We start from the raw sequence: 12,287 nt of genomic DNA on the forward strand, positions 1-12,287 counted from the left end.
TATATCTGTACATATCTTGGTGTTTTGATACGGCTCTGATTTGGTTTGATTGTGTTGTTTTTTGGGCAGGCGTCTAGAGTCATTGGGACTGGTACGTTTGGGTGTGGGAGTGTTATTGTTGAAGGTGAAGACTTTATTGCTGAGAACATTACTTTTGAGAACTCTGCTCCTGAGGTATTCAAAATAAAGTCTCTTCCTTTTTACATTTTCAGTACTGTTCAGTGTAGAATCAACAGTTGAGTAAGGTTTAATGTTACAACTGATTAGGCTTTGAAAAATGTTTACTTTCTTATGCCGTTACACTTTAATTAGGCTTTAATCATTTCTTATGAAATGTTGTTTGTGTGAAATTTTATACTAGTAATGGTTTATGAATATAGGGATCAGGACAAGCTGTGGCTATACGAGTCACTGCAGACCGATGCGCCTTTTATAACTGTCGATTTCTAGGCTGGCAGGTATGTTCAGCTGTGTTTTTATTATATAGATTACATCAAATTGTTAGTGTTACTCTATTGAGTTGTGTAAGTGTATTGTGGATTGTGTTGCAAATACTGGAATCTATGTACTTGTGTAGTTTAGATGTGGCTTATAGCTGAATGCAAACTGTGAAAATGCAGGATACGTTGTATTTACATCATGGGAAACAGTATTTGAAAGACTGCTACGTCGAGGGAAGCGTGGATTTCATATTTGGAAACAGCACTGCACTTTTGGAACACTGCCATATCAACTGCAAATCGCAGGGTTTCATAACAGCACAAAGCCGGAAAACATCTCAGGAATCTACTGGTTATGTATTTTTAAGGTCTGGCTTCACAGTGATTTTACTTACCATCTCGTACAGCTTCTACATTCATTTAAGGAAACTCAGCTTCTACAAACTTTTTGTTCGCAGATGTGTGATCANTATATCTGTACATATCTTGGTGTTTTGATACGGCTCTGATTTGGTTTGATTGTGTTGTTTTTTGGGCAGGCGTCTAGAGTCATTGGGACTGGTACGTTTGGGTGTGGGAGTGTTATTGTTGAAGGTGAAGACTTTATTGCTGAGAACATTACTTTTGAGAACTCTGCTCCTGAGGTATTCAAAATAAAGTCTCTTCCTTTTTACATTTTCAGTACTGTTCAGTGTAGAATCAACAGTTGAGTAAGGTTTAATGTTACAACTGATTAGGCTTTGAAAAATGTTTACTTTCTTATGCCGTTACACTTTAATTAGGCTTTAATCATTTCTTATGAAATGTTGTTTGTGTGAAATTTTATACTAGTAATGGTTTATGAATATAGGGATCAGGACAAGCTGTGGCTATACGAGTCACTGCAGACCGATGCGCCTTTTATAACTGTCGATTTCTAGGCTGGCAGGTATGTTCAGCTGTGTTTTTATTATATAGATTACATCAAATTGTTAGTGTTACTCTATTGAGTTGTGTAAGTGTATTGTGGATTGTCATGCAAATACTGGAATCTATGTACTTGTGTAGTTTAGATGTGGCTTATAGCTGAATGCAAACTGTGAAAATGCAGGATACGTTGTATTTACATCATGGGAAACAGTATTTGAAAGACTGCTACGTCGAGGGAAGCGTGGATTTCATATTTGGAAACAGCACTGCACTTTTGGAACACTGCCATATCAACTGCAAATCGCAGGGTTTCATAACAGCACAAAGCCGGAAAACATCTCAGGAATCTACTGGTTATGTATTTTTAAGGTCTGGCTTCACAGTGATTTTACTTACCATCTCGTACAGCTTCTACATTCATTTAAGGAAACTCAGCTTCTACAAACTTTTTGTTCGCAGATGTGTGATCACTGGAAATGGTCAGAACGGGTATGTGTATCTCGGAAGGCCATGGGGACCATTTGGGAGAGTGATCTTTGCATACACTTACATGGATGCCTGTGTGAGAAATGTAGGTTGGCATAACTGGGGAAATGCAGAGAATGAGAGAAGTGCTTGCTTTTATGAGTACAGGTACATTACCTGACATTTCTTGACTGTAACAAGTTTACCATAAATAAACAGTTTGTGATGATACTCTTTTTGATGTAAAAACCTCAGGTGTTTTGGCCCGGGTAGCTGTTCGTCTGGACGTGTTCCGTGGTCAAGAGAACTGATGGATGACGAAGCTGGACACTTTGTGCATCATAGTTTTGTGGATCCAGATCAGGACCGGCCTTGGTTATGCCTGAGAATGGGAGTGAAATTACCTTATTCGGCATAGAGTACTGAAAAAAAAATGTTGTTAACTCGGCGAGGCGTAGAATAACGAAGGATCATGTAGAACCTACTGTGTACCAAGTATCAAAACTTGGGATTATATTTTGTTAAAGTGAATAAGTTGCACTAAAAAACTTAGATCTTCCATAGAATGTCATTTTATTACACTACTCTTCATGATTTCTTCTTGTCAAACAAATGCGTTTTGTACAGGCAAGTAGAGTAATTACGCTTTAAAGTTAGGAACATGGCAATATGGGCATTTGGTCTAGTGGTATGATTCTCGCTTAGGGTGCGAGAGGTCCCGAGTTCAATTCTCGGAATGCCCCCAATTTTAGCATTTTCTGTTTTTTTTTACCACACTACTAACAGCTTTTCACTACTTATGTTAAACAACTTACCCAGTGGGGAATTTCAAATGTTACTAACAATCTTCCTATTGGTTTGCTTTTACAAATTTGGATGGGTTTGGTGAAGAATATAAAGCAAATGATTCACAAGAGCTTTGTCACCAGTCAATTACATCATGTTCAATCAAATAACACAGAAGTCAGAAGTAGACTCGAGTTCTAATTTCAATATTAGATTCTCGGAATCACCATCCACAAAATCGAGAGAGAGAGAGAGAGAGAAACACTCAAGAGAAGGAGAAGAGACACAAAGAGAGCACAACACAAGTTGTTCAGTAACATAGATTTTGGCCAGGCTGGTGAAGAGAGAGGCTTCACCTGGTGAGTTTGAAGTATAAGATCAAGATAATGGCGAGGACAAGGACTGTGATAATCGCACCGATAGTCCATTTGTTCCTATTCATCCTCCTCGTCATCGCTGTCAATATTTTCTTGCTCTTTCCCACGTTATCATCAACTGCATGAAGCGTTTCATGGGCTCGTAGGAGAGACTGTCTCTGGCCGTGCAAATCCTGAAGGATTGAAACACCAATCTCTTCAGTCTCCAACATTGTTCTCCTACTGTCTTTGACTCTGTCTGTGGATCGGCCTAAACGCTCTGTTGACATCATCAATCTTGATCTTTGATCAGCTGAAGCCTAACCCATTTGTTAATCAGTCAGAGAAATCAAAATTTGTTTTAAAGAACACGATCAAGATTTGATGTATTGAACAAATCTCTACGTACCGTCAATGTGTCAGCCCTACCAGCTTCTAGTAACTCATCTCGAGCAGTAGCGTTTAAGTTCCCAGATGTGATTCTCTTCACTTCAGTCTTGAAATTGTTAAGATCGGATTTGTATTCCCTTAATTTGACAAGGAGGCTGGATTTAACATTGGGTGGAAGGCTTCTTGCCTCAAGGTCCATTTTCTTAACCTGAAAAATAACAAAGCAACCATCAATCACATTACGGGACTATGGTAAAACTTTCATATCCCATTAGAGCTATGCAGATCACATACCAATGCTTCTGCTTCCTCAACCCCAGATTTTATATCAGATAGCTTCTGCTTCTTTTGTTCTGCAAATTAGTAAAGTCCACACTCAATTCATATTATGAAAAAGGGAACAAATTCTGGCAGGTTATGATCTATTCATACTAATAACAAAGTTGGTGAACAGCAGGGACGTCTAAAACAAAAGCAAACATCATAGTTGGAGATCTTAAAGAAGCTTCTCTATTATTCTATTAGTCGCATTCACAAGCTACATATAACTACAATAAGATAAAATTGAATATACCTCCATCATCAAGGGCATTGGCTGAAGTACACTTCTTAGAGAGATTTGCAGAAAGCTCACAGTATTGCCTCTCATATCTTTCAAACACAAGACTCATCGTTCCCAGGAAACAAAAAGGTCCCAATGTAAAATCAAAGCGAAGATCTTCAACAACAATACACGAAATTAATCTCTAAAAAACAACCTAATAATACACCACCACAATGATATCTATCAATCTACATTTGTGCTAAATCGTTAAAATTAACATCGAAATTGAAGCGATCATGAGAGAACATCGCCGGAGCCAAAGCGGATGGGTAAAACAACATGAAATTAAGGGAAATCAGATATATGGAGACTACAGGTTAAAGATGGTTAGGAGAAAGAGGGATGAAAAAACATTAACGAACCCGAATCGATCTGCAGAGAAGAAGATGACGCCGGCGACAACGGAATGTGGATGACGCGGAGATCCGACGAAGACAGACAATTCTAGACAGAGCTCTGAAAAAAGAGAGATTCTTTTTTTTTTAGTGATAAATAAATATATATTTATGGTTATTGGAATTGGATTATGAAGTTTAGGTTTCTTTTGTTAAAAAAAAAAATATAGGTTATTATTCAGTTAATGAGTTCTAAAAATCTTTCCAAATTCCAGGTTACTGAAAATGATATTTGTATATTGTGTCATTCAAAACAGTTTGTTAAAATTATATGAAATCTACTGTTTATTCAAACAATAACAAATGTTTTTTGAAAAAGAGTTTTTAATAGAATTTTAAGAGATTTCATATTTATTTTTAATTGAAAACAGTGATTAGAAAACAGTATTGGTAGAGGTAGAATTTAGAGAAATTTCATTCCAAATATTAAATAAAACTATATCAGTACAATTTTGGTTACATCACCTGCTTGCCCACGAGAAGAGATTGTCCTTTGGTTGAATTTCAGTTTTTAGTGGCTTGAATAAGTTTAGCCATTCTTTTTTATAAGTCTGCACTAATGTTTGGAGTGAGAATTAGGAGTAGCACGAAGAATCTCTGGGTTTGTAAGGGGTTTAAGGCCGGTAAAAAGTTTGCTACATGGCTTGTAATTAGGATATTTACATCCGTTTCCATCGATATAATACCAGTTGACAAAAAAAAATATCAGTAAAATTTTGTTTGTTTTATTATAAGAAAAAAAACTTAAAAATATCTCATTTATCTTTTATTTGGAAGTTTAATACCTCATATTATTTTATTAGAATAAAAATAAAATATTTAATTATTGTTGGACAAAAAATACTTAATCTTTGTATTATTAGTAGATTCATACCTCTGACTTAACATCGGGTGTGATGGAATTATTAAACGGTGTTAAAGTTTTAATTAAATTTTTACTAGATATCTATTATATATTTAGTAATAATACGAGTAATGTTAGCGTGGTCCGGTGGTAATGGTTGGTTTTGATGTGGATCGAAGCCGCACATGGTGTGAGGTTAAACTCAACTATTACCACGAGACCACACTAACATAACACATATTATTACTAAATATATAACATATATCTACTAAGATTTTAACTAAAACTTTTAACACCGTCTAATAATTCCGTCACACCCGTTAATGGATGTTAAGTCAGAGGTATGAATTTACTAATAACACAAAGATTAAGTATTTTTTGTCCAACAATAATAAAATGAAATATTTTTATTCCAATAAAATAATATGAGGTATTAAACTTCCAAATAAAAAATAAATGAGGTATTTTTAAGCTTTTTTCCCTTTTATTATAGGTACCAATATAACAGGATATGAATATTTTATTATATAAAGCTTGGTTTTAAAAGTTAGTAACTCACCAGATTATGATACGTGCGAGTGAGGACAAAACACAAGGAAAAATCATGTGGTGATTTGTAGGGACAGTAACAAGTCTTTAAAGCCTCCCAGACGTAGCAAACCGAACCGTCAGATATGGATGGGCTCACAGACCTAGTGAGAGGACGTGAGACCCATTAAAGAAAGTGGGCCCATTGACTGGGAGTGGACATGGGACCCACAAAGAGGTGGCAGTCGGGGCGTTACAAGTGGTATTAGAGCCGAACCCAGACAAGTGCGGAGTCGAGTGGGCTCACACTATCGGGGGTGACAGTCTTGGTACGCAACGAGGACGTTACGATCTGTTAGAAGGGGTGAATTGTGACACCCCGGTTTCAGAGACTTGCATAGAGGTTTAAAAGAATTGATTTGGCCACCTATGTCACCGAAGTGCACTTATCTTTTCGGTCAAGGGTCCTTAGAGAACTCCAGAATTAAGCGTGCTTGAGCTGGAGTAGTCTTAGGATGGTGTTGAACGAGTAATAGCACTAGCTAAAATATTATAAGTAAGAGAGGCGAAACAAAGGACTTTATTTAAGATTGTCGAAGATCGTCGAATTACAAGTTGTCTGCTTAAAAGCCGATCGGGCAGTTACAGAGTTGTGTACTCGTAATTTGACTAATAACACTTAAAGCTAGAATCGGATGAACTCCAGACTCCTGACTCTTCTTACTTCATGCCTTTCTCCACATCGCTCCCTCGGTATTTATAGTTGATGGGATGTTTCATCCCTATGCCTCGGGATCAATGTGGTACAGTTCCAAAGCAAAGTCGGTGACCGCTCCTTTGCAGGCTGTCATTCAATGGGCTGTCCGTCTTTATTGGGCCTTCTAGAAGTTGAGTCGGCTTGGTAAGAACGACCTGGGCAGTCAATACCTCCAAAAGCCAAGTTGGAGGCCTGTTAAGGCAGGGTGAAACCCATATGCAACAATTGTCACCCCTCTAGTTCATTGTGATCGATTCCAGTTCGAGTCAATGAGCTTTTGTTTGAGAGTTTTCGGCCTGGCCCATTTACGAAATGTCTTACTAGGGCTTTGCGTCCTTTCGGAGGGAAAGAGACTGAAGCGTCGCGTCTTGGAAATCGTGCTGCTTCACGCCCAATCGTCGCGTCGAGGGTTTCTCTTTCTCTTTCCTATAAAAGGAGGGACTTCGGAGCGTTTTCCTTACTTCTTCTTCAGCCGCAAAATTCGAGGTAACCTTTTATCTCTTTGGTAAATAATTTTTCTTGTAGCTTTAGCCTGTCATATTAGTATTCCCTGGTTGGGTTGTTGTTGTAATTGCCGGCCTAGATCTTTTAATGTCGAACTCGGGCGACGAGTATTTGAGGGAGCGTTCGTCTCCTAGTTCCTCCGAGGCTAGCCCGTCAATTCCGGCTTTCGGGTTGTTTGATTCCAAAGCGTCGATAAAATCGTGCAGGCTCGCTGGTCGGCCTAAAAGGGGACGAGCTCGGGATTGCTCTCCTGATTTTAGGGTTAGTCCGGAGTTTTCTTCGTCTTCCGACGCGCCCACCGGTCCGGGGATGGTTAGACCTACCCCGGATCAAGCGGGCCCCTTAGACTCTCCTTGTTCTCGTGGTGAAGCGAGATCTGTAAACTCGGCCGATATTGCTTCGTTCCTTGATGAGGTCGAAGTTGGTGAAGGGATTGACTATCCCAACGCTCCTTTTGACTCTGGTCCCACGCTTTGCGATGCCGAATCGCTAATTGCCATGAGGGACTTCTGTAAGCCGCCTCGGCATGTGTCTATGATATGCCCAACATCCGATGAACGGGCGTTTAAATGCCCGGATGGATACATTAGCTTGTACGAGCCCTATTTCACTAAAGGAGGTCTCCGTTTCCCGATTCCAGCTTTTTTGATGGATTATTGCTCGCGCCGTCAGATAGCAGTGACTCAGCTTACCGTCCACACGATCCGAAATATGGTCGGTCTCAAACATCTCGCCGACCAGTGTGGGGTCAAGCTGACGGCTTGTTTCGTCGAGGATATGATGCGCTTTACCAGACAACAAGGGTTTAATGGTATCTGGTATGCCAGCGCGATTCCTGGATATAAGTTGATTGATCATTCGCCTATGAAAACCCACGCTTGTCTGAATAGATACTTTTATGCTAACATTGATGATGCCTTGGTTGAGGATGTGCCTTTAGGCTTTAAGACTGAGTGGAATTTGTCTCCTGGTAGTTTCTCGGGTGGATTTTGCCTTCTTTTCTTGTTTTAGTTACTTGTCATTGATTAGTTTGCCTTTGCTGTTTTTCAAAATCGGTTGCGAAATTAGCCGAGCCGCCGACTCCCGATTTCTTTGAAGTTCGTGATTTGTTAAGGACGCAGACAGTTCTCGATTGGAGGAACGTTCCTGAGCTAGACCAGACTAGGGGCAGAAACCGTCAAAAGGTATTATCTCGGTACTCCCTCTATTTACCCGGTCGGCTCATTATATCCTGCAGCTCCTTTGTTTAACGGCCTCGGCATGCATTCCCAGGGCGTGTGAGTCGCGAGAACATGGTTAAAATGGGCAATCGCAAGTATTTCGGTAAGCCCATGCCGAAGAAGAAAGATCCCGTGGAAGAAAAAGAATTGCAACTGGCCTTAAAGAAGAGTTTGGTTGACTAGTCGTCTGCTTAGAGCTCCCGTACCGCGGGTGCCTCGGGCAGTCGAGTTTCCGATGGAAAATCCTCCTGAGAAAAGGGGAAGGGTGGCGACGCTGGAAGGCGAGATAGGGATATTGTCTCGATCGATATCACGGACGAGAAAGATCGCTCTTCTTCGAAGAACCTGTCTGACTCAGCAGGGAATTCTGGCAAACGTAAGGAGATTCCATCTGGTTCTGACAGTCTGGCTGTATTCAAAAAACCGAGGACTTCTTCATCGGATCTGAAGGAGAAGGGTGTCCAATCTTCCCATTCTGTCCTCTTCCGTTATGTGAAGGAAACCCCTTTTTTGTCTGACAAGAAGGAGTGTGGTGGTCTTATCCGCGAAGTGCCGGGCGATCAGTTCGAGGAAGATTTGAGGGAGACTGAGGTGTTTGACGAGTGGGCTCGGAAGGAACTCCAAGTTTCTTTTTACTTTCTTCCCCTGTCTTGTACTGTGTGGCAGTCAGCGAGTTCGGTATACTCGATGGTATGCCATTACGAACGTAAGTTGAAATCTGCCGACCGGGACATCGCCCAGGCTGAGGCCGGACTGAAGGAATCTCAGAGTCAGATTGGCAAGTTTTGGGCTGAGTCAACTAATGCTTGGCGGGAAGTTGACCGTTTGAAGGAGGAGAACCGCCAATTGTAGGGGTCACTAGAGTGTTCTTGCGCTGACGTTACTCGTCTGGAGGCCTCTACTTGTCGTGCTGCGGAAGATTATGATCATCAGCTTAAAGTGGCAGTCGACAAGAGGGCCGAGGAGGTTTGTCATGAAATGAAAGAAGGCTACCGCGAACGGTCAAATCAAATTCGTCAGCATATCTGGGATGCAAGGCGCACTTTTAATTCGATGATGATGAAGGCACAGGCTAACGGTGTTGCGAAGCAGATCGAGGATCTTGTGCTGAGTGGTTGCTATGGCCCCCCTTTTTTTTTGACGAGTCGGGGGCAAATTAAAGCAGAGTTGGAATTTGCTATAGCCCCTTTTTTTTTTTTGACGAGCCGGGGGTGAGTTATAGCAAAGTTGGAATTTGCTATAGCCCCGACGAGCTAGGGGCGATTTAAAGCAAAGTTGGAATTTGCTATAGCCCCCCCTTTTTTTGGACGACCTGTGCGCGTTGTGGAGACTGGGACTCTCAACCTTTGGACTCTTTAGTTTTGTCGTATTAAATGCTTGACTTGGACGGTGAATTACTTTTCTGAGGAATTTCTCATCATTACCGCGCGTGGGTGTTGCATGTGGCGCGATTTTTACAGCAGGATTCTGATTGGCGGAAGAGGGAGGCGCATTGAATGCTGGTAAGTGGACGGGCGCTTGATTAATGCGACGTCTCTTCGCTTTCCTTTCGTCCTTTTTATATAAAGGGAGGTGGGGGTGGGGGTGGTAAACTACACAGCCTCTTCTTTTCAGCTAATAACTCTGTCTTGCTCTACATTCTCTTGCTTCCTTTCTTGTTTGATCATGAGTGACTCTGATGATTCCGGAGAGTGGGTTCCGGTGATCCGTGGCCGTCTTTCTTCCCCACGGATGGGACCGTCGACAAGTCGTGTCCGGATTGTTTTTGGTCGTTCCCGAACCGATCGCTCGCCGTCGCCAGTTCGTATTGATCCGGTTCAACCTAGTGATGGGCCAGGTCGCTTCGTCGAGGCTCATACGAATGAGTTGTTCTTCCTTTGGAAGAAACCACCGGCTGCGGCTGTGTCGCCTCCTTTTCGTCCTTTGCTGCGGGATTTTGTGCCGGGCGTTGCTGAATTCCGCCGGAGTTCCGTCAGTCCTTGACTCCCGAGGAAAGGCTTCAGGCGGTTAGCTGGTTCGGGAGGGTAAGTTCGTCGTTCGCCTTTTGTCCTGCTTGAAAATTACCATTCTCGAATTCTTGAGTGTTCTGTTTTCTTTTTGTTTGGTAGATTGAGATTCAGCATCGTGCATATCGTCGTCAGCATGGGCTCCTGGTCGAGCAGATAATGGATCTCGAGATGGGAATGAGGAAGCTGGAGGCTAGGCCGGAAGATTGGGAGCGGTTCGGGTTTGGGAGGTTCCGTATGATGCCTTTTTGGCTTCGTGACCGAGTTCGTGCTCTTAACCGTGGGGGTCATGGAGGTCGCTGAAGACGCCCTGCATGTTATCTGTTTCAACTTTTTTTTTTATAACTTGAACAAGTTTTTGCACCTGTGTGTAGGGTTGCTGACTCTTTTCGGGACCCTTGGCTTGTTATTGGGCATAATGTGTGTTTTTTTTTAACATTGCGCCTGGTCGGCGGATTTTATTTTAGAATATGATATGCTATGTTTTGGTTATTTTTTGTTTGGTTACTCTCGACAGTGAGAGGTCTCTCAACTTATTCTGTCGAGCCGAATGACTCTGTTCGGAACCATATGTTTTTTGCTCGTGGTCTACTTTTGCAGGGAGTTGCTGTTAAGTTTCGGGAGCGGGAAGCGTTGAATTCGCGTATTGAAGCCCGGCTTATACCTAGCCTTGGATCGAGGAGATTGCGTGCGGTCGGCGGCTTACTTTGCTCGTCGATTTCGGACTATTTGCCGGTTTTGCGATTTTGGACTATTTGCGGACTATTTCAGCATTCCAAGATCGCGGAATTGTCTCTCTGGACATGGCGATTAATTCGTAGACTCCTGGGCGGACGACATTAGAAACTTGGTACGGACCTTCCTACTTTGCGCCGAGCTTCCCTGCGTTGAGTTTGGCGGTATTCTCAAATACTTTGCGGAGGACGAGACCCCCTCTTTGAAGGATCACAGGTTTACTTTTTGGTTGTAGTGACGAGCTGCTGCTTCTTGGTAATTCTGGATTCGGAGTAAAGCGCGGTCTCGCAATTCCTCGACCTCATCTAAGCTATCGTAAAGCATTTCGTTGTTTAACTCTTGGTTTTTAAATAGCATGGTTTGGCGTAAACTACCGACGCTGACTTCGGCTGGTGCCATTGCTTCCAAGCCGTGCTAGTGAAAATGGGGTTTGTCCTGACGCTCTTCGCGGGGTGGTTCGGTGAGACCACAACACACCATCTAGCTCATCGGCACAAAGTCCTTTCTTTTCTTCGAGTCGTTTCTTTAGGCCATTTATAATTGTCTTGTTAGTTGCTTCTGCTTGGCCGTTACCTTGGGGGTACCTCGGGGTTGACTTACTAAGACGGATACGCCAACTTGCACATGAGTCATCGATTTTTTTGGATATGAACTGCGATCCATTATCGGTAACGATTTCATACGGTAACCCGTGTCGGCATATTATGTTTTTCCAAACAAAATTCTAGACCTCGCCTGCTTGGATTTTCTTTTAAGACTCTGCCTCGACCCATTTGGTGAAATAGTCCGTCAATATGAGGAGGAATTTCTTGCCACGCAAGGCAGGTAGTGGTCCGACAATGTTCATCGCCCATCGCATGAACGGGTACGACGCCGTCTTGGTGGAGAGTAATTCCGCTGGGGCGTGTATATCGGATGCGTGCCGCTGACATTTTTTCACATTTAATGGCGAATTGCTCGCAACCGCTGACAATACTTTGCCAGTATATTCCATGCTTTTTGATTTTGAGTGCATTACCCGATGAGCCTCATCTGCCGACACGCAGTGCAGTAAAATGCCGGCCGCACTTCATCGGTAGAGGCGTCCGTAAATTATGGCATATTGTGCCGCTTTCTTCTTCAGACGTCGGGCCTGCCACTTGTCCGCAGGGGCTGTTCCTTCATTGATGTATTGAAGTATTTCATGTCGCCAGTCAATCGGCTCGGCCTCACTGGGTTGCATTTCTTCATCGAGTTCGGCAGGTTCTGGATCGGCGGATATTACATTGATGAGAGCCACAGCGTCGATGCTACTTGTGGAGATGCTCTCGACTGGGATTACTCTGCGTAAATCCGGGTCCGAGGTTGA

At 42.4% G+C, this 12,287-nt stretch overlaps 2 protein-coding genes and 1 non-coding gene across 3 annotated transcripts in view; 2 read left to right on the top strand and 1 right to left on the bottom strand.

Annotated features, from left to right (window-relative positions):
• LOC104780154 (pectinesterase 31) overlaps positions 1–2,373 on the top strand; it is a 4,982-nt gene extending 2,609 nt beyond the window's left edge. Inside the window, exons 3-6 of the mRNA XM_010504632.2 lie at positions 381–458; positions 621–808; positions 1,809–1,982; positions 2,070–2,373. Of these exons, the coding sequence (XP_010502934.1) occupies positions 381–458; positions 621–808; positions 1,809–1,982; positions 2,070–2,232 (603 nt within the window). The 3' untranslated portion in view covers positions 2,233–2,373. The remainder of the gene's footprint in view (positions 1–380; positions 459–620; positions 809–1,808; positions 1,983–2,069) is intronic.
• TRNAP-AGG lies at positions 2,486–2,557 on the top strand. The gene has a single exon. It is a non-coding gene; the product is annotated as a tRNA-Pro (tRNA).
• Positions 2,694–4,435, bottom strand: LOC104780155 (vesicle transport v-SNARE 13). The gene is made up of 5 exons (XM_010504633.2): positions 4,313–4,435; positions 3,921–4,064; positions 3,641–3,699; positions 3,366–3,554; positions 2,694–3,276 (listed from the first exon to the last, which is right to left on the bottom strand). Exons 2-5 carry the CDS (start codon positions 4,015–4,017, stop codon positions 2,953–2,955), a joined length of 669 nt encoding a protein of 222 aa, XP_010502935.1. The 5' UTR covers positions 4,018–4,064; positions 4,313–4,435; the 3' UTR covers positions 2,694–2,952.

Source organism: Camelina sativa, chromosome 4 (genome assembly GCF_000633955.1).
Source record: "Camelina sativa cultivar DH55 chromosome 4, Cs, whole genome shotgun sequence".
Taxonomy (NCBI): Eukaryota; Viridiplantae; Streptophyta; class Magnoliopsida; order Brassicales; family Brassicaceae; genus Camelina; species Camelina sativa.

Excerpts from the sequence above, each read along its gene's own strand:
- LOC104780155 (XM_010504633.2), bottom strand. The coding sequence starts at position 4,017 with ATGAGTCTTGTGTTTGAAAGATATGAGAGGCAATACTGTGAGCTTTCT. Across the intron at positions 3,700-3,920 it reads CAATGCCCTTGATGATGGAG|AACAAAAGAAGCAGAAGCTA; the intron begins GTATATTCAATT and ends ACTAATTTGCAG. Across the intron at positions 3,277-3,365 it reads GTAGGGCTGACACATTGACG|GCTTCAGCTGATCAAAGATC; the intron begins GTACGTAGAGAT and ends CAAATGGGTTAG.